The sequence below is a fragment of the Moschus berezovskii genome, chromosome 11, assembly GCF_049115385.1.
Source record: "Moschus berezovskii isolate FMDL1 chromosome 11, NW_MosBer_1.0, whole genome shotgun sequence".
Taxonomy (NCBI): Eukaryota; Metazoa; Chordata; class Mammalia; order Artiodactyla; family Moschidae; genus Moschus; species Moschus berezovskii.
The window spans coordinates 75,082,471-75,103,515 of record NC_142470.1 but is presented as its reverse complement, the minus strand read 5'-3'; the positions used below and the strand labels follow the sequence as shown (position 1 = coordinate 75,103,515).

Below are 21,045 nucleotides of genomic sequence, written 5' to 3'. Positions count from 1 at the left end.
AGTGAAATCATAAAGCTTTATCCATGAAACAATAATTTCCATAACAACAGGCACAAAATCCAATTAAAAATAACCCTTTGGTTCATGAAAATCTCTGTGGACCAACTTCAAGCTCCTTCCCTGCATTATTAAAAATGTGAAGAGATTGATTTTAGAAGAGGTTTTTTTTTTTAATGCACATAATATTCTCAGTTTAAAACAATGTTATCTATGTGACATGAAGTGTCATGGAAAGTAAACTGGACAGGGAATTAAGGATTGCGGTTGCTGGTCCTTAATTTGCTACTGAGAAGGAAGTTGGGACCTGGTAAATGTTTGTTATGTACCAGGCACTTTATTAACTTATTTCATCTTTACATTATTATCATTTGGCTGATGTGAAACAAAGGCCTAGAAAGCGAAAAACAACTCGGCCCAAGGTCACATAGCTAAAATGTGATATAGATGTCTTCTCTCCTAGGTCTGACCTAGGATAATTTATCCTCTGTTGAAATTTTGAATTTCAGAGTCATTTGTCCCCATGGCAGAATTATAGTCATTCATACCATTAGTGATCTGAATTCCTTTTGAAATTTCTTTTTCCTTTTGGGATATCAAAACATGTCTCATTGATTCTAACCTTTCTCCCAGCATCAATGTATATGCTAGGGAGTGAATAGTCCAAAACTGTGGCAGTCGTTAATTATTATTTTAAAATGGTGGAATATTTTTTTTACACCTGTAATCTCACATAAAGAATATAAAAATCACATAAAGGGGAAGTTACTATTCTATTAAAGAAGCAGGCTAACTTGTCCCCTAAGGCATCACCCAGAAGCCCTGGATTCTGCAGAACCTTCTGGGGTGGGTGGGGGGGAGGGGATGCTCATTTCTTCCTTTAGGAAAATGATGAGTTTCTTTATTAGAAAACTCCAGCAAAGGCTTTTAAAAATCATTTGCAAGTAACTTTTTCTTTTCAAAGTTAGATTAAGAAAAAAGATTTTTCACCGAATTAAAAAAAATTTTTTTCTGGAATATCATTTATTACATTACCAAGGTCCAGAGTAATTCAAAGCTACTTTTTAGTCTACCTACATTATCAACTCATTTTTTTTATCCACTCTTCTCTTCTTTTTTTATATCAACTCTTTAACATGCATTTTCAATTCTCTTTTTGATTGCAAAGTCCAAATTCATAAAGTCTTTTCTGAAGATTTCATAGGCTATTTCCTCTTATATCATGTGAGTTATAGAACTGACTGCCTTTCCTTATCTCTTTCTATTCATCATGAAATCAAGATTTAGGATATATGCTTACTTTCGGCAACTTGATTCTTTTCTTTTCTTTAAAAAAAATGAACAAACTGCATATTGACCTTTCTCCCTAATTAATTATTTAAGTTATTTTTGCTAAGCACTTTATATTCTTTTTGAAAGTATTTTGTCATAAATCAATAAATGAATTTATTTAATGAAGAAAAGAATAGCTTCAAATGGATGTAGAAATAACTAATTCAACCCTCCCATTTTACAGATAGCTCTGTGGGAGGTTAGTTGACATGTATGTATACAACATCACTGATCATTTCAGATAATTTTGCAAATGTATTTTAAATTTATTTTTAATATTTGTTTCATATTATTTCATGAATATTTCAAATTTACTTCATATTCAAGATGTATATAATAGCAATTTGGGATCCTTTTTGTAAGAAAGCTTTCTGTGCAAATGTCCTGTGAAGTATATTCATTGGTTTTTTTTAAATGTAGGGGGGGAAATAACATTAAAGGACAATAGTGAAGATTAAAACAAAGCTAAGAAGTTTAGGAAGCAATGTGATTAAGGATGTCTAGTAGCCTGTAATGACAGCTGTCCCTAGAGTTGAAAGTTGGATGTAGCTTGAGAAAATCAAACCCAGACCTACTATATTTTGATTTTTAAAAGTTCCAGATGTGAGGGCTGCAAAGTTTAGACTCATTACATACCCTTTAGGTAGCTATTTCCTTCCACTGGTATTTTTTGAAGATGCTAACTACATAAATGGATCATCAGTATGAGGTACCCATTTCTCACTAGAGTTCAAACTAGTTGGTTCTAGATTTCCTTTTTGTTGCCTTAAACATTAACTGTAAGTAATTTCTATATATAACAACCTAGAGATTTGAGGAGCTAATCAGTTTTCTCAATTAAGCTATTTAAATACGGGGATTTGAATAAGTATTTCTGCAAAGCCCTAACCCAGCAAACTGCATAGATGATGGGCAGGTAGGAATTCACTTAGTTTGCCTTCTAGAAATGATCTATCTTCATTTTATTAAGAATAGGTTGTGCCTCTTCAACCACAGCTATGTGGGTTAAAAATGAAAGTGGAGTTTCTACAGTACTTCTATAAATAATAACAAAAAATTCACATTGCCTTAGGGATATAAATTGGTTCTACCTTTATACATAACTGTTTTTTTTTTTTAGATCATTAAATTGCTTATAGCACCCAGCAAATGAATTAGAAGTTATTACAGCACCATATATCTCAGAATTACGAAACTTTGAAACCAAATGATCCATGTTATGGAGAAGGCAGGGCAACCCACTCCAGTAATCTTGCCTGGAAAATCCCATGGAGAGAGGAGCCTGGTAGGCTGCAGGCCATCGGGTCTCTTAAGAGTTGGACACGATTGAGCAACTTTACTTTCACCTTCATTCACTGGAAAAGGAAATGGCAACCCGCTCCAGTATTCTTGCCTGGAGAATCCCAGGGATGGGGGAGCCTGGTGGGCTGCCATCTATGGGGTCGCACAGAGTTGGACACGACTGAAGCAACTTAGCAGCAGCAGCAGCAGATCCATGTTATATCTGCTGCTTATCTAGTCTCATTTAACTAGTCTTATTCATTCTGGATTATGTGGCACCCATGTTCTGGTGCTTAATCACTCAGTCATGTTCGACTCTTTGCCTATCCCTTCTTCGGCAGATCTTCCTTACCCAGGAATCAAACCAGGGTCTCCTGCATTGCAGGTAGATTCTTTACCATCTGAGATAGGCTACTAATTTAGTTTAAAAATTATTTTGTGCCAAACACTGATCAGCATTGGGAACGTCCCTAGTTAGATTTTCAAGGTGCTTTCTATAGCTTACATTCTAGTAGATCTAATAGGGGTCAAGATACTTCTGGCAATGGACCAAATGAAGCTCTGGGAGTTGGTGATGGACAGGGAAGTCTGGCGTGCTGCAGTCCATGGGGTCGCAAAGAGTTGGACATGAATGAGTGACTGAACTGAAATGAATGGACCAAATAGTAAATATATTCCACTTTGCCAAATTTGGTTGTCATCGCAATTACTTAACACTGCTATTGTAGTGCAAAAGCAGCCATAGACTATATGTAAACAAATGGATATGGCTTTGTTTCAATAATTATTTGTTTAAACAGTAGACCAGCTTATAGTTTTCAGGTCTTTGTATGAGACACATAAATAAACAGACAAATTCCCTTTTCTCCTCAATCTTCACATTGAGTATTAGAGAAATAAGCAATGGAAAAATAGTCATGAGTTTGAGTCCGGAGACCAGAGTTTTAGATTGACTGTGACCATTAACTCCAACATAATATTAATTATTGGAGAAAGAAATCACAACCCACTCTGGTGTTCATAACTGGAAAATCCCACGGACAGAGGAGCCTGGTAGGCTACAGGCCATGCAGTCGTCAAAGAGTCAGACACAACTTACCAACTAAACAACAACCTTAATTATTCTAACTTTGTCTAATGCTACCACAGCTCTTGGTCTGAGTTTTCTTATCAGCAAAACAATGAGAATAACAAAAACTAAAAACAATTTTAAAAGGCTGTAAATGGCATAAACCAATTGCAAAGTCCTTCTACTTCTAAAATGTAATTACCTTTCCTGTTCTACAAATTTAGAATAGTAACTTTTTCATTAAACGCATGACATTTGCATATGTGTATAAAATTAGGTGTCTATCTATATCAAAATTTCCAGGTATTAAGCTTTATTTGGCAATTGACTTTGAGGACTGTAGCCTCCAGTGGGAGGTAGGACCCAGTGGGAAGCTGGAAAGAAGCCTTGTCATTGTGACAATAGAAGAGAGAAAAGCCAGGAGAAACAGAAGCAAGAGCCACCACTGCTGGGTGCCTGAGTCATGGCTCCTGGCAACAGCACTTACACCTGTAAATGACAGGAGGATGTATTTCTCAGGTTGTAATTATGACACCTTCAGCCTGCTGTTTGACTTTGCCATTAGTTTCTGGTTTTAAAATAATTACTTTAAAAAATAATCAGATTGCTCCTTGAAGGACAAATAGAAATGAAAGAAGAGTCAGTCTTATTAAATGTTTCTGTTTTATCTTTCTCAATTTTTAGATACTGGGCTGGGAGCAGAATTTTTTGTTTTTATTTCCACATGAATCAGTTAGGAAAGCTGATTAAAATTAGAAACATATAAATGGCACTTTCAGATTATTTTATATATATATATATATATATATTGTAATACACTAGCCTCATAAGGGGAAGGACCAGTTAAATAGTTTCTGAGCCCAGTGAAGACGTGCAAATCTTATTCAAAATGTAGTATTTCAGAACAGTGATAGCTAAGTATTTACCCAAAAACAGGCCCTTCTAAACACAGAGCCCTGGGTAACTGCACAAATTGCATGCTGTTTGAGCCACCCCTAAAGAGGAGTCGAAGTTTTGTGCTTATTTATTTTTAAAGTTTTCTTTTAGTTAGCTCTACATTCAGGAATATGCAGACAAGACTCCATTTATCAACGGAAGCGGTAAGGTTACATCACCCTGCCCAGTTTGTCAGCCCTTAATGACAAGGCCTCTGGGGTATCAGAAAGGCTGTCTGTCTCGGAGCTGTCTTGTTGGCCAGGTCTGGTGCCAATCATGACCTGGATAGACCAATCACCCACACAGCCATAAGGCTGATGTACCAGCCCAGTCACCTAACTCTTCCTCTTCTCTGCTGCTGCTGCTGCTGCTGCTAAGTCTCCTCCTCAAATTCTCCTCAATTTAGCTGATCCTTGAGAACTATTGAGAATGTTTTTATATTGTCCTTTACTGTATAGGAAAAGACATTTATAGACTCCTAAGGACAGAAAAATTTCTTTATACTAAAAATATTACAAATATTCTTCCCTAACTAAAAAGTGTGCTCTGTGTGTGTGCTGTGCTGTGTTGACACTTCAGTCGTGTCTGATTCTTTGCGACCCTATGGACTGTAGCCCGATAGGCTCCTCTGTCCATGGGATTCTCCAAGCAAGAATACTGGAGTGAGTTGCCATGCTCTCCTCCACCAGGGGATCTTCCTGATCCGGGGATCAAACGGGTGGGCGTCTCTGATGTCTCCTGCATTGGCAGGTGAGTTCTTTACCACTAGTGCCACCTGGGAAGCCCAACTAAAAAGTACTTTGAGCAAATAAAATTAGACATTAAACTTGGTTCAAAAATGAACAGTAACAACAGAAGAAAGGCATTTTGTAAACTTTAAAAAACCACTGGAGAAATGAAATAGTCCCACATTAATCAATTACACTGTATTTACTTTGGTTAGATTGCTATTTAAGTCTTTCCTTTCTTTTAAACTTTCTACAATGTGTATGGCTTGGTCTGGTGCATGTGTTTTAGATTCACAGATCCTCTGAATTTTTATCCTGGCTCCATGAGTTACTAGCTATGTGATCCTGGTAAATTATATAAGTTCTCTGTGTCTCAGTATTCTTATGTCTAAAATAAGCTAACAATAGAACCATTTTACGATACAAATTTAAGGCATTTTAATTACTTAAAACAACGCCTAGTGCATAGTACCGGAGAAGGCAATGGCAAGCCACTCCAGTACTCTTGCCTAGAAAATCCCATGGATGGAGGAGCCTGGTAGGCTGCAGTCCGTGGGATCGCTAAGGGTCGGACACGACTGAGCGACTTCACTTTTACTTTTCACTTTCACACATTGGAGAAGGAAATGGCAACCCACTCCAGTGTTCTTGCCTGGAGAATCCCAGGGACGGGGGAGCCTGGTGGGCTTCCGTCTATGGGGTCACACAGAGTCGGACACGACTGAAGTGACTTAGCAGCAGCAGCAGCAGTGCATAGTACACCTTCATTTATAATGATAATAATACTATCAGTATTATATTGTCACTATTGTTATTCTCCCTTCGTTGTTGTTGTTTAGTAACTAGGTCATGTCTAACTTTTTGTGACCCCATGTAGACTGTAGTCCACCAGGCTCCTCTGTCCATTGGATTTTCCAGGCAAGAGTACTGGAGAGGGTTGCCATTTCCTTATCCAGGGCATCTTCCCAACCTAGTGATCAAACCCATGTCTCCTGCACTGGCAGGCAGATTCTTTACCACTGAGCCACCTGGGCTTAGAACTTCAGGAAAAATACCCTAGGTCCTATTGTTCAGTGCCTTGAATATAAAATCCATGCTTAATTATTTATTGAAAGAGTAAATCTGTTTAGATTTTGTGAACATTTTTTATGGTAGATTGAATAACTCTTGATATTGAATTAAGCCAAATAGTTAATGAAAAGTAACTTCATTAACTTTTAACACCAATCTTCACTAAGAAGTGTCAAAAATATAAAGTTTCACCCCCTTGTTTTCATATTTGGCAGCATGGAATCTGATAAGTCCAAGAACTGGAAAACTTGGGCTAATCGGTTATCTGGCTAATTATTTGGACAGTTTTTTTGCTTAGTTCCATTGAAAATAAATTTAATGATGTGTACAGTCTAGGAGAGCAAAATGACCTGAGGCCGGTAGTCAGTAACTTCCAAATACAAAGAGAGTAGTTGGCTTAGGAACTGGGGATTCAAGGCTTAATGAGTATTTAATTATAAGAAATATAGATCTTGTGTGCAAAGAGTCTGACCTTGGAGAGCTACTGGAAATACCCCATGGAGACTCCTCTGCCATTATCCTAACTCATACCAACCCTATCCTATCATCTACAAAATAAACATTACTATATACAGCTGCCTCCCCTCCTGTTTCATATCTGGCTAGATACCATAGCTCTAAGCAAATAAATACACAAGGTTTATAAGAAACATTTAGCCTTTACACACAGCTTTGACATTGATTGTACCCATTTATGACAGACCAGGATAAATATCTCTGATGTAAATCATTTTCAATGTAAAAAAAATACATTTTAAGAAATACAATTTACCTTTTAAGAATATAACTACAACACAGTAAAAAATGAACACAAATTATATATTACTAAAATAATGTTTTACAAGAGCTCTTTTAAAATCTAATCTAGCTCAAGTGACTGGTTTAGGAAGAAGCATAATAAAATAAACCTACTGTAATGAAAGGAAAAATCTGGACTGTGACTTTATTTTAAGAAAAAAAGGCCATTTCCAAGAAAAGCTTATCACATTATAGGATAGTCTGCATGTATCAAATTAAGTACTAAACAGTTAATATGATTTTAAGTAAGCATTTTAAACTGAAAATATACTGAGCCTTGGTGTAACATGAGAAGAAAAGGATTATGTAGATTTATATTGACAGAAATTTAAACAAGTCTTATGCAATTCTTACACAATGCCAAACAATCTGAATGAAAACAAAAATGAAAAAGCATACAAATATTGAGCATTTTGAAATATACAAATATTCAATTTGACATCTCATAAACAAAGCCATGAATTGCAATGACAAATGCAAAGATGCTAAAATTAAATAATTTCTCATCCAAATACAACACTATTACAGAATTTTTTATGAGAAGATCAAGAAGAATGTACATTTCTGTAAAATTAAAGGAATAATTTAATACTATAAATTATTACTAATACTAATATTATAGTACTATAAACACTATAAGTGTATTTCAATATCATTAAATGTGAGACTGACTGAACAAAATTTTGCTGTTACTCAGAATTTTGGGGGTATTCTTGTAAAAACTTTCTCCCAGAATAAGAAACACATTAGGAAAAAATAAAAATAAAAAGCTAAGCTTCTGTCTTTAAGTTTTTGTTCCTCTTTATTTCACTAGGAAATCAAAACAATTCTTGAAAATCTAGCTTTCACTATTTGTGATAAACGTTACAATATCTATTTTTTAAAAAAAGCAAATGCATTCTCAGGAATATGATAAAGGATAATATGTCTTTAGGATTTTTGAACTAGAGTGTCTCATTTGTTTTGATCCTTTTTTCTTTTTTTCCTCAGTGAATGCCCCAAAGAAAGCTATGAACAAATGATACGTGATAATTCATTCATCTATCATGTAAAAATTAGAATGATAATATAAAGTGTTTTCAAAGTATTGATATAATGATTTCCTGAATTCTTTACTTTGAATTTTATTATTGCAATAACAAATAGAACTAAATTTAATTTTTCTTTTATTGTACTGATAATTAGCTTTTTTATCCGGCTAACTTTTAGTCACTAATTTGAGTGCTATGATTCTATTTGACCATTTATTTTAGTATTTGGTAAAATATTGGGCTTACTCTTTTGTTTGAAGTTGGGACAAAGTCTTCTTAAATGAACGACATGCCTTACTAAACAGGAGCTATTCTAAGATGATTCTTGCCCACCTATAGCAACGGCTATTAGCAATTAAATCTTATACCAGATTAATTTGGTTAATCTCAGGAGAGAGTGTTTGGAGGTTCCCTGGAGCTGGTCAGCCAGCTGCTAGAAGAAATATTTGTGTGCTTGCTCCTCATCAGTCTTGCTACACTAAGATTACTTTAGTTAGGTTTTCATTTGAGTGAGTTAGTGTCACTGATAATAGTTTATCCCAGTGCAAACTATCTTTTCATTTACAGTTATTCCAATCTAGTTTGTTTCTCAAGATCTTGCTCACAGATGCTTCTGATCAGTGTTCATATGATTGCTTTGAGGTCTCTGATGAATCATGATAGAATTTATTTTTGTACATATATGTTTTCTCCCTATTTTATTGTTCTTCAGCTGGCTCAGTGACCTCGATCTGCTTCATATTACTTCAGTATAAGATCTGAAACATGCAATGGATCAGATTTTTCAGTACTGCATGCTATATTCACAAACTGGACATATTAATATTTTTTTCAGTGTATTATTGAAGTAAAAAATAAACTGTTGCAAAACATTTGCACACCATGACCTTATATTTTTAAAGAAACACATATAACATATTTATTTCAATAGTACTGTGCATAAAATATTTCAAGTCTTATATTGAGACTGACCTCTTGGGAAGGGTGATGGAAGGGTGAAGAATACTCACAACTGTATGAATGATGCATTCAAAGAACAAATAAAGAACAATCCAATACTAAGTACAATAAAAGTAACAGTAATTGAAATATTCTTAGAATTTTTTACTTTACCTTTGGGAAATGGTTTTCATAATGTACTTCTTACCCATCTTGCTCTTTGTTCCCATTGGTCACAAGTAAGAAAAACACATAAGACCTGAGCAACGCTGAACATTTCAATCTCCAACTTTTTATGGTCCCATGCATTTCCCCCCGATTTAAAGAGCCTTTCTCACTTGACTTACGTCCCATATGATTGCCAGCAATGTGTTGAAGAAATTACAATCCTCAAGGATATTTCATGGTTAAAGTCAAAACACTGTTAATCAGACAGCCTGAAGAAGAGATGCTTGTGGGGAAAGCCCACTGCTCCTACATTACCCCGGAGGTGTGTATACTGACTCTGTGTCCCCCTTCTCTGAGGACACTTCATTGGATCACCAGTGGGCATCTTCCCCCAAAGTTAAAGTCTGGTCAGTGTCCTATGAGGTGACATGACTTGAAAGCTCTGCTCAACAGAGCAAGGATAAGTAATGAATCCACTAGATTCTCTTTCTAGCGGAGTTTGAATACATAGCATACATTTAGTCAACAGTTTAAGAAGCAGCAAAAAAAAAAAAAAAAAAACATGCACAAGAGGAGGCAGTGGACAAATAACCATGAGGTAGGAGACACCATGGTAAGCAGAAGACACGAAAAAGTAGAGGCTATAACCAAGCAGAAGCAAGTGAGTAGAGAAGAGAGGAAACTAAACAAAGCTCAGCTTGAAGGTTTATATTAATCATGTCTGATATATGGTTAAGTGGACAAAATGTCTTTTAAATTATGCATCCACTTTAGCAGTTAGCAGATACATAATTTCTATCTAGCGACTAAATGAGGAATTGAAATTCATGATTATATTATTTGTTTCCATATTTTCTGATAGGTAAGTAATTGATGAAGTGTAAATTGTTACGAAGAAGGCAATGGCAAGCCACTCCAGTACTCTTGCCTAGAAAATCCCATGGACAGAGGAGCCTGGTAGGCTACAGTCCATGGGGTCGCTACTAGTCAGACACGACTGAGCGACTTCACTTTCACTTTTCACTTTCATGCATTGGAGAAGGAAATGGCAACCTACTCCAGTGTTCCTTCCTGGAGAATCCCAGGGATGGCTGAGCCTGGTGGCCTGCCGTCTATGGGGTCGCACAGAGTCGGACACGACTGAAGTGACTTAGCAGCAGCAGCAGCAAATTGTTAATGGCTTTCTTTTGAGAAAGATTAGGAAGGCAAAACTTCTTGAAAAATTGCAATATATATGTTAAATTGCAATATATTCATATATAAAATATTAATATATTTTACAAGTCTACACTTGTAAAATGAGTTATTTGTCATAGTACTTTGTATCATCATTGAACTTTAAGGCTGTCCTAAGGATTAGAGGCTATTTTAAACAGAAGTTTTGAGCACTTTTTAGTCTTTCTGAGCATTTAGGATTAACTGTCTATGAACCTGAATCATAGAGGCACATAAGTAAAAAAATATGCTCCAAATACAAACAAACAAACAGTTATTATTTTCTTTAAAATAAATGAACTTCTAATCATATATCTAACAATGAGACTGGCTAGATTAAAAAAAAAATCTTAATAGTAGCTGCTGCTGCTGCTAAGTCGCATCAGTCATGTCCGACACTGTGAGACCCCCTAGACGGCTAATAGTAGCTAACAATGTCTAATTCATATTTTTACGTTCAATTTTTTGGATCAAAGATAGCTTGCTAAAATGCTACCTCCCTATCAAAAAGCAAACAAAAACAAGGCAAAACTCTAACCTATGAAGGAAATGGCAAATGTTTTAGAAATCAACTCTCTAATAGCACAATAGGAACCTCTGATCAACAAGTTGTGGTCTCACAATTTGTGACATTTTGTGGTAGAAAAGAAAATTTCCTTTTCCCACAAGCCAAGGGAAATATCAAGTACAGAATGTTTCTTCTGAAACATTATAGGCTTTTCTGACAATTTCTACTGTGGCCATAGTTACAATGCTAACTTTCAACAATGAAAGAGAATTTGATGAATTTGGTTAACACAGATCTGGAATTCTGCATTTCTTTGAGCACAGCCATTTGCCATAGTACTAAGGAGATGTTCAACTGACTAATAACAGGCTGATTTCATGATGAATTCTTAACCTGCACCTAAAGAGCAATCTTTTAAAATATTGAAGCATTTTATATTTTCATGTAAGCAATAAGCCAATTAACTGTTCACTAAAATAGACCCAAGTCTTCTACTTACCAAGCTCCCATACAATGATTTTGCACATCTATGTAGTCATTAAATGTGCACTCTTTATGATTCTCTTAATGTTAAGAGTGGATAATTCAAATGGGCTTTCCTTAAATTTTATTCCAATTTTGATATTTTTCTAAAGACACTGCCTACACAATGGGCCTTAAAAAAAAACTCAGCTTTTGCTTCTTTGAGTTATTTATTTTTCATCAGAAATCTATGGTCTTTTTATTTTATATGTATATATTTTTGTTGAAAATCCTTCATAAACATTCTTTTCCTTTCCTTCATATATACTTTCAGCTTTAAAAATGACAGCAATGAAAAACAAACAAACAAAAAACACCCTGCCCTTTTCTGTATGTATGTATATCTTTATTCCTTGAGCAGTTCCTATCCTAGGTGGACGGACAGCACCGATCAGTGAGAAGCAGTGATTGATGGAACTCTTCAAATCAAGGAGGCAGAGACAGAGGCTCCTTTGCAGTTCTCTGCTCTTCAGGCACCAGGCAGCTGCTCTGAACTGAATATTTGTTTCATGTTAACAAGAGTCAGCCTCCGGAAATTCCCTCATATCTTTTAAGTAGTCTGCCAAGTGGCAGCCTGATCAAAGCAATCTAATGTGGCTTAAGTGCCACTGGTTGACATTTTGCATTCTTTTATTGCTTTCCATTTTTATCTACATAAAAAAATTGGTGATAACTAATATCCAGTTGATCTTTTCATTCTGGTAATAAAATGATAATTCAAAGATCTTATTATCCACTCTGGGCATCCATCATAGTACATTTTCCAATAACATATCACTCAGGGCATTTCTTCACTATATCCAAGTCAAAAGTGAGGTTAAGTACTTGGCCTTAGTTTTTCTTTCTTTGCAATCCTTAGACAATGAACTGCCAAAAAAAAAGAAGCTGAACTTCAACCCTTGACACTCTGCCCACATTAACACCATCTCTGTGTCTTAAATAAATCATTTTCCGTAAGAAGCCAAACATAGTTGGAAGTTCTGCCTACTGGGATTTTTTTTTTTACCCCATAGAGCGTTTTATTTTTGTAAGAAATCAAGAAGGAGAACAAGAGAAAACAACATTGGAAATGGAGAAGTAAGATGAGTAAATCTTGGTAGGAAGAAACAGCAGGTGGGCAGAAGAGACCCATGTATAAGGATTAAATAAACAAAAATAAATAAACAAGCAAAATAAACATCAAAGATCATGGTTTTATTAAAATGCATGTTTATATGAATTCAGAGGTGGCCGCAAACCTTCCTGTGGGCAAGAAGGATATTCCATAATTATGTCATTGACTTGAAAAGACAAAAAAAAAAGGGAAAGACAACACTAACAAAAACAAAAATCACAAAATCCTCCTTGCGTCTGCTACATATTTAAAGTAGTTATTTATATGACAACTAGGACTTACTTATAGTTGACAGGAACAAGTTTAGTTTTCAAATTTTCAATATATTTAAACCTTCAAAGATTATAACACTAACAACTTGTAAGGTTACTAAAAGAAGAGAAAAAAAAAAAAAACAGACTATTAAAACATGCAATATACCACTACAGATGCCAAATTATCCGGAAAAAAAAAAAAGAAAAAGAAACATAGCCTAATGACTTTGGATGTATTGATAAATGGGCAGCAAATTTAAAACTGAGACTCTCTTGGTCACTCTATCTCAAGCTACATACTTTGGCAGACAAAGAGAATGCAGGATAAAACCAATGTCATTTCTATTATAATAATACTACAAACTCTACTAATAATGCATTTGAGAAAATTTCACAGGGAGTAGAAATTTTCTTTCACACTCTACACTTTTTAAAACACTTAGGTCAATTAACACTATGGGCTAGGCAAGAGACCCTCATACACTCACTTTTCATGATAATTAATGTGTTAGTCACAAAGCACTATTCCATCCGACTTGGCCTCCTTTAGTGATAACTTGGTATTAGTGTATATCTCTGTAATATATAATTATTTTTGTAAAATCATCTATAACCAGACCTTTTTTCATTAATCAAATAATTGTTCTTTATGTTAAAAGAATGTGACTCTACAGTCCTTTCACATCTACCTTTACTGAAGTAAGTTTCACTGTCCAGGGAAGACATTATCTGCACTAAAAGATGGTGGTTCTTTTTAGCAACTTCCATATACAATTATTCTATAATGGTAGATTGTGGTTCTCCATATTGGAGTTGACTGAAGAGACAAGAATAATCTGACTATCCTGGATAGATGAGAATGGAGGGCTGTAGATATAATACACTTCTGTGTTTGCCTTCCCCTCCACAGATTTTCAAATACTGACCTAATCTAACACCAAGCTGTAGGTAACAAACATATCTTAGCAATGAAATAAGCTAATGGACATCAAAGAACTGAGTCTGGTCTGGGATTGTGTGCAGAGACATTCCATTGATAATCAGAGAGATCAAAGCATACATTTTGACACTGACATGACTGCTATTCACAGAGATGGCTCTTTAAAAAAAAACAAAAAACAAAACCCTCTCCACACATGAAAATAAGCTTTTTATTTTTAAATAAAAATGGGCTGTTTCCTTCCATTTAAAAATTCTTGACAGCTCTGCCTATTAGGGGAGGGAGGGATGGTGGCAACAAAGAGTTTGACAGAGATGGTTCCTGAAATTCAAATCAGCCTCTTCTCAAGAGAACCTTAACAAAAGACTTTGCTCGGCCTGTCTGTGGAAGAGTGCATTGCTGCATCTAAACTACTGACACAGGAAGGGCTGAAAAAGAAATGGATCTGCCGTCTTGTAGTCCTGCGGGTCTGCATACACGCAACGCAGCTAGACCCTGCTCCCTCCTCACCTACTACCTATTCTTCAGTGGCAAAGACTGGAGAATCTGATGATATATGTATTTTTTTTCTATATGAAGTAACACCTGCCATAAACCGAGGGAAGGGAGGATTAAAAAGGATGGAGTGACTATAGGAAACAGCAGAGCAACTCTGTATAAGTGTAGAGAAATGAGAGATTCCTATTCAAAATTAAAGATTTATCATCTACTATTAATTCTCAAAGTATGATAATTTTTGTTACCATATGTATATTTCCTGTGGAAATTGTCTTAAAGATATCAACTGAGGTATTGCATATTAACCTCACAGCACAGTTGATATCTTAGGTGTGGTATAATATTTAGATGGTGGTGGTATAAGTTTGTGACTTAGTAAATGTACATTTCAGTTTCAGACAAACTCATGGCTTGCAGAGGATAAATGCAATAAATCAGTCTTTCATTAAACTACAAGTTATACTGAGATACAAGCATTTTATTTATATTTCATTATGAGTATGAAATAAAGTCTAGGTGGAAATCTCTATTTAATCACTGTGAGTTAGATTTGCATTATTTAAAATGTAAATTTCTCCCTAACCTCAAAGTTGAGTAATAACATGATTTCTTGATGGAACTTAGAGTTCTGGGTATATTTGCCCATTATTCTCCATATTAAACAAAGGCAAAGAAAATAAAAACATTACCTGATCACTGAATGTTCTTTCCAGTGACTGCTGTCAAGTTAAGGCATTTGCAGTCCTGTCCACAGTATGCACTGAAAGCTCATAATCATTGGTTTAATTCAAGTAAAATTAAGGGTAAGATATTATCTTTAAAAAGGGAAAATAAATCCACTAACCATCAAAAACCTTTGTCCTCAAAAGTATTATTCTGTGAAATATCTAGAGAAAATATTATACTTAGTATCAGTCTTATAATAGCCAAATAAAGAGAAATAACTAACAAGGGTAATTAGACCATAAACGTGTATTTTAAAATGATAGAGCTAGAGAACACAGAAGCACATTTGATGGGGCAATTTCCATTAACTATTATAGTTTATGTAGCCACATTTTGTAAATCTAAAAACCCATGCATTATTGCATACCTAATATAAATAAAAATAAAGCAGAAGTCTAGAAAGAAATATTTTCCTCACATGGATTTTCTAAGATCCAGGAAGCATTCAGAACATCTACAGCTGCCTTGAGTCACAAATGGGGCCTCGGGAAAGGGCTTTGTGAGTTGTTACTTTGCCTGTATTTACAGTCCAAGGGTGAAAGCAAGCTGGATCATGGTATCAGATTGGTAAAACTGTGCTTCTTTTCAGAGTGTGGTAGAGATGGAGTTTGAAAGGAGATGATGAATATTTGAAAATATTCCACTTGTGTGAGAGCTCTGAGAGATTAGTTCAGGAACTAGAGTCTGTTTGAGATGATTTTTAACGCCTTGCAGCTGCTGGTAAGTCACTTCAGTCGTGTCCGACTCTGCGACCCCATAGATGGCAGCCCATCGGGCTCCCCCATCCCTGGGATTCTCCAGGCAAGAACACTGGAGTGGGTTGCCATTTCCTTCTCCAATGCATGAAAGTGGAAAGTGAAAAGTGAAAGTGAAGTCGCTCAGTCATGTCCGACTCTTAGTGACCCCATGAACTGCAGCCTACCAGGCTCCTCCGTCCATGGGATTTTCCAGGCAAGAGTACTGGAGTGGGTTGCCATTGCCTTCTCCGTTTTAATGCCTTATATGACAGTTTAACAGCTTATTTTTTTTTTTTTTTACCAATCATGATTCTGTTACCTTTTTATTGTTATGATTGGAAAGACAGTCTTTTATGCTCTTTAAAATGAATATTAAAATATTTTAAAGACAAGTCTGAGTTATCAGCAGCATGCTTTATAAGCTTATTGCTTTTGTAAGCTGAAGACCACCATTTTGTTCCTCAGAGGATGACTTACTGCCATTTGGATACATAGTCAAAGGTTTTGGGAGTGAATTCCATCAACTCACATTCAGCATTTTCCAAGGATATAGAAAATATATATATTTTACTGAATAGGACAATAAAAGATTAGAAGCTTGTTAGAACCAATTAAATAGTTAAATAGCTAACAACTTTTTTATATTGGAGGAGATTCCTTAATGTGGTCAGCAAAACCTGGAAAAGAAAAACCTAAATATTTATGTAAATAAATAAATTCACTCAAGATAATGCTACAACTCAAAATAAAATCACAGTCCTTACATCCTTTCAAGTTCTCTAGTCCAAATTAAAAAAAACAACAACTCAGTCCATGCATCTTTTGTATCTCATCACTTGGCATGCATATCACAGATTTGAAGGGTTTTGGTTATTTTTGCAGATATATGATTAGGATGTAAAAATTCATTATGTAAATACTCTCAGTAAACCAGAAAAACACTTTAGATAAGTCATAGTCTGAATATATATATATACATACATATATATATATGAAACTTGGAAAAACACACATTTTTCAATGTAAAACTTCAGCTGAATTTAGAAGAGTTCAATAGTAACTTTCAAATGAAAGGGATTTTTTTCTATGTTTGATTTAAGAGATTAAAAACAGAAAGTGAAGGAAATTAAGACCCACAGCATTTTATCCTAATTTGGTTATGAAGAGAACTACTGGAGTCCAAGATTTACCAAAATACAAATGCTGTCAGCTTTATCCACAGGTCTCCAGAGGTGTTGGTACCTTCTGTTACAGGATATTTCTCACCTCTTTTTCCAAGTTAGAGGTGGGAACTGCAGCAGGAACGTCTTCAGCTGGACAGATTTCAAAATGAATTTTTACAACCCAGATGATGGACTGGTGTATTTCAAAAGTGAACTCATGAATTTTATAAACAACTTTGTCTTGCTCTCTCTTTTGTTTTTCTTCACTAGCTACATCATGATGGAGGAATAACATTTTAAAAATTTTGAATAGGCACTTACTGGAATTACAGTTAATCCTGATACAATCTAGATGGGGAAGAATAGATGAAAAATGAAAATTTATCCTTCAAGGTAATAGCTGCAGACATCCAATAAAATCACAGTCCACCCTTCCGGGGACAGACACATGCAAATATGGCCACTCCATATCATTTATTCTTTACATACTTCTAGAACCCAGATTCTTTGTCATAAAACTTCACCATTGGAGACAACGGGAGAATTTTTTTTAAAAATGGCCAACTCAAACAAAGCTACATGGTGACAAATCTAAGTGAAATAAAGAATTGTTAACTGTCAAAGATGCTTAGCTTAGACTGGCTGCAGCTTTCTCCCCATCTGTGAAAGAACAAATCATTGTTTTCAATTTAATTAAAAAGTGCTCCGTCACAATGGGGAACAGTGCAAGCTCAGCTAGGCTCAGACATCTTGGACCTCCAAAATCTATTATCCCGCAAAGGCCAACAGAATGCTTTAGAATTGTGGTGGTCAAATGGAGAGCTAGTTGAAATTATTCTCATTTCACTCTAATGTATTTATTATTATTGTTGCTGCTGTTGTTACTATTATTTGCTTGGACAAAAAAAAGGTAAACAGCCAGGAGTTAGCTGGATTCCATGCCTTGTATTAATTGGAGAAGGAAATAAACACTCTGTTTCCTTTAGAACCTCTAGTGGCTAAAGAGTAGTGTCATTCCCGGGAGCACACAGGCTCCTCTGTTAGGAGCTAACTATGTTATCTCTATGTAATAAGTTTCATAGTTATTACTGCTATTGATTTTTCTTTTCTTATACTTTCTTCTTATATAAAAGTAGATTCCCCAAAAATGAAATGCTTGATCTGAATAGCATAGATTATAATTATAAAGCTTATCTTTAAAGGACCATGTGGGGTGTTTTATGTTTCTTTTATATGTAGATAAATATTTGTTGGATTTGGTTGTTGTATTTAATGCCTTTGGGGAACATGAAAAATACAAACCTAGATTCTGTTTCCATATAGCTGAGTTTGTCATGTGTCGTCAACCGCATCAGAAAAGTGGTTGCAAACAGCCAAGGATCAGCATCTACACAACTCTTTCCACAGAATGCTTTGCTGTTAGAAAATTCCCATGAGTGTGCTCACCTCCTCTGGCTAACAGCCCCTTTACCGAAACTAGGCAATTTTGATGGGCTTGTAGTAACCTATCATTGTCACTAGAGGGAACTCTAACAGAAGAGTAAAAAAGTATTCTGTGTTCTTCAGTAAACAGAAAAAACGACCTTATTATTGGACTTTTAAACTTAATATTAATTGAATGTAATTGTATGCAACGAACTACTAATGAAATAATTTTATATTTTATGAGCTACTATTCTGCCCAGCACGGTTTGATATATGTGGGGGTTTCACAAATGCCATACCTCATCATATTTTGCTACACTTTTTGTAAATCTATGTAGTCTTGAATTTTATTTTTCTCTTTCCGCTTATTCATATTGTGTGTGTTCAGTACTTCCAGGAAATACAGTAAAACCTCATTAATGTGTGCTCCTATTATTTGGAGTTAATTATAATATTGAAACTTATTGGGCAGAACATTTGTAATTCTTCATTCGCTATGAGCAGAGATTGTCTGAGAAAAATTAAACAAATTGTGAAAGGCCAAGTTTGGAAAGAAAACTGATTTCAAGTACACTGATGGAGCAACTTCCGTGAAACAATGTGCTAATTATGGATAATTCTTAACCACCCATTAACATTAGCCTTGTAAGACCTTTCCTTAAGATTTTTTGAGCTACTAATTTGTGTTTTTGAATGTATTTGGAAACAAATATGCTTACATTTTTTTTTTTTTAGTCTACAACTCATACTTTTTCTTAATTCGGCCTGATTTTCCCCTAGATTTTATCCAGTTTGGTGAGGTTTTACTGTAATGAATCTTTCTGAATGCTACAGTTAAGCAGGAAAGCATTATTTTTCTGTGGAAGAGTCTGTGTTTTTAGTGTTCTCATGGCTGCTTGCTGAGGGCCGCAGACTTTGGGCATTGAAGGGTTGTGGATTGTTGTTTGATAGCAAAATATCACCACACAATATTTCCAAACAGAAAAGATGGGACACCACAAAGGTAACTGTTCAAAGGAGAAGCCCAAGGACAGATAAAGAGCAACTGTTGATTTAGATCACAAACTACATATTTGACACTTTATAGCATGTGCTGTCCAAGTCAAAGTTGGTGGATTTTTATTTTATCTGAAAGGATTTTATCTATAACCAATCAGAATATCAGTCAATGTAAAAATAGGAAATTCAGTTTGAGACATCATCAAGCGTAATATTTTCAATTAATTTCATTAATGCACATGGCTTCCCTTTTAAGAACCCTCAGTGGAAGGAACCACAAAACAGTAAATTATGTTAAACAATATAAAAACAATGAAAAGATGTCCCCAAAACCTAAATGAATTTAAATAATGGAGATGAGACTATTAAGTGTTTTAACTTTCTATGGCAAACAGGCTACTCGATAAATGTTTGCAGGCAAAACTGAACAAAAAGTGAAAAGTGTTAGTTCAATGGGGGAAGGCGAGTTGTTACCTAGGTTGACCGTCAGTTTCACACGCCCTGCGTCCAGCTCCAGGCGGAGGGTGTCTGCTGAGTCTCTGGAGGTGGTTGCCATGAGAATGCCATATGCACGCTGGGATCGAAACCGTAAGGACACATCCTCAGCCTCCGTGTGCATCACCACTGGGAGCTGGATTTTCATAAACATACTCCCATCGTAGCTCAGAACCGTTGCTTCTATAGTTGGGAAATAAACATAACATCTCTGGGTCAGTTTAGTACATATAAACTTAGAAAAGGAAAAGCATGACCTATTAAAGGTTTCCATATAGAAGATAAGACACAAACTCGGCTCATCTTCCAAAATGAGCAATTTTTTTTTTTTAACTGGAAAGAAAAGTCACAGGAGAAGTATCTGGTAAAGTCCAAAAGCAGAGGTGGCTGCACTTCCCTTTCTGTACCTAAAACAACTTCTATCTATAGGATTCATCATGTAGGATTATCCATGTTCATGGATGCATATCTTTTCTCAAGAGCAGAGATCATATTGTGTGTGTGTGTGTGTGTCTGTGTACAGCCATAGTGCAAGCCTGGCTTGAAGTATTAGTTACTATTTATGCTTATTTCTATATGGCTAGGCCACTGATCAGCTCTGTGAAATTAAACGTGGCTCAAATCCTTCACTTGCAAAATGAGAGGGTACTACTAGAGCATCTCTAAGGCCTCTTCCTACCTCAAAAGCCCATGATTCTAAGGAAAGTTACTTTTATCATTTTTAAAAAATAATTTGTGCCCCAATACAATCAAAAAAGAAACACTAAAATTATGAGTTAAATACAGGAATCAAGTCAACACTTTTCCAAAGGTGATGTTCAGAAACAGAAGAAAAATTGGTATTACCAAACAACAGGTAATACATGTTCTGAGTCACTGAGGTGAGCAAGGGAATACATTTTCACAATGACACAAACTGTAACTTCATATTAAAGTTATTTGGCAGATAGGAGTAACTTAAAACATTACCTGTAAGCATCACCCTGGTGTTCTGAAAAAATTAAGCTATCGCCAAAAAGTCAATAACTATGTACCTGGGTAACATTGAGTGAGGATGGGGGTAGGACTGAAGAGCTTGTATGGATGTGTGCTACTAAAG

The 21,045-nt window shown here is 35.4% G+C and overlaps 1 protein-coding gene across 1 annotated transcript in view; it reads right to left on the bottom strand.

Moving 5' to 3' along the window:
* LOC148776201 (neurexin-1-beta) overlaps positions 1–21,045 on the bottom strand; it is a 795,940-nt gene that overhangs the window by 673,222 nt on the left and 101,673 nt on the right. Inside the window, exons 5-6 of the mRNA XM_088841488.1 lie at positions 19,926–20,129; positions 17,349–17,375 (exon numbers count right to left, since the gene is read on the bottom strand). Of these exons, the coding sequence (XP_088697614.1) occupies positions 17,349–17,375; positions 19,926–20,129 (231 nt within the window). The remainder of the gene's footprint in view (positions 1–17,348; positions 17,376–19,925; positions 20,130–21,045) is intronic.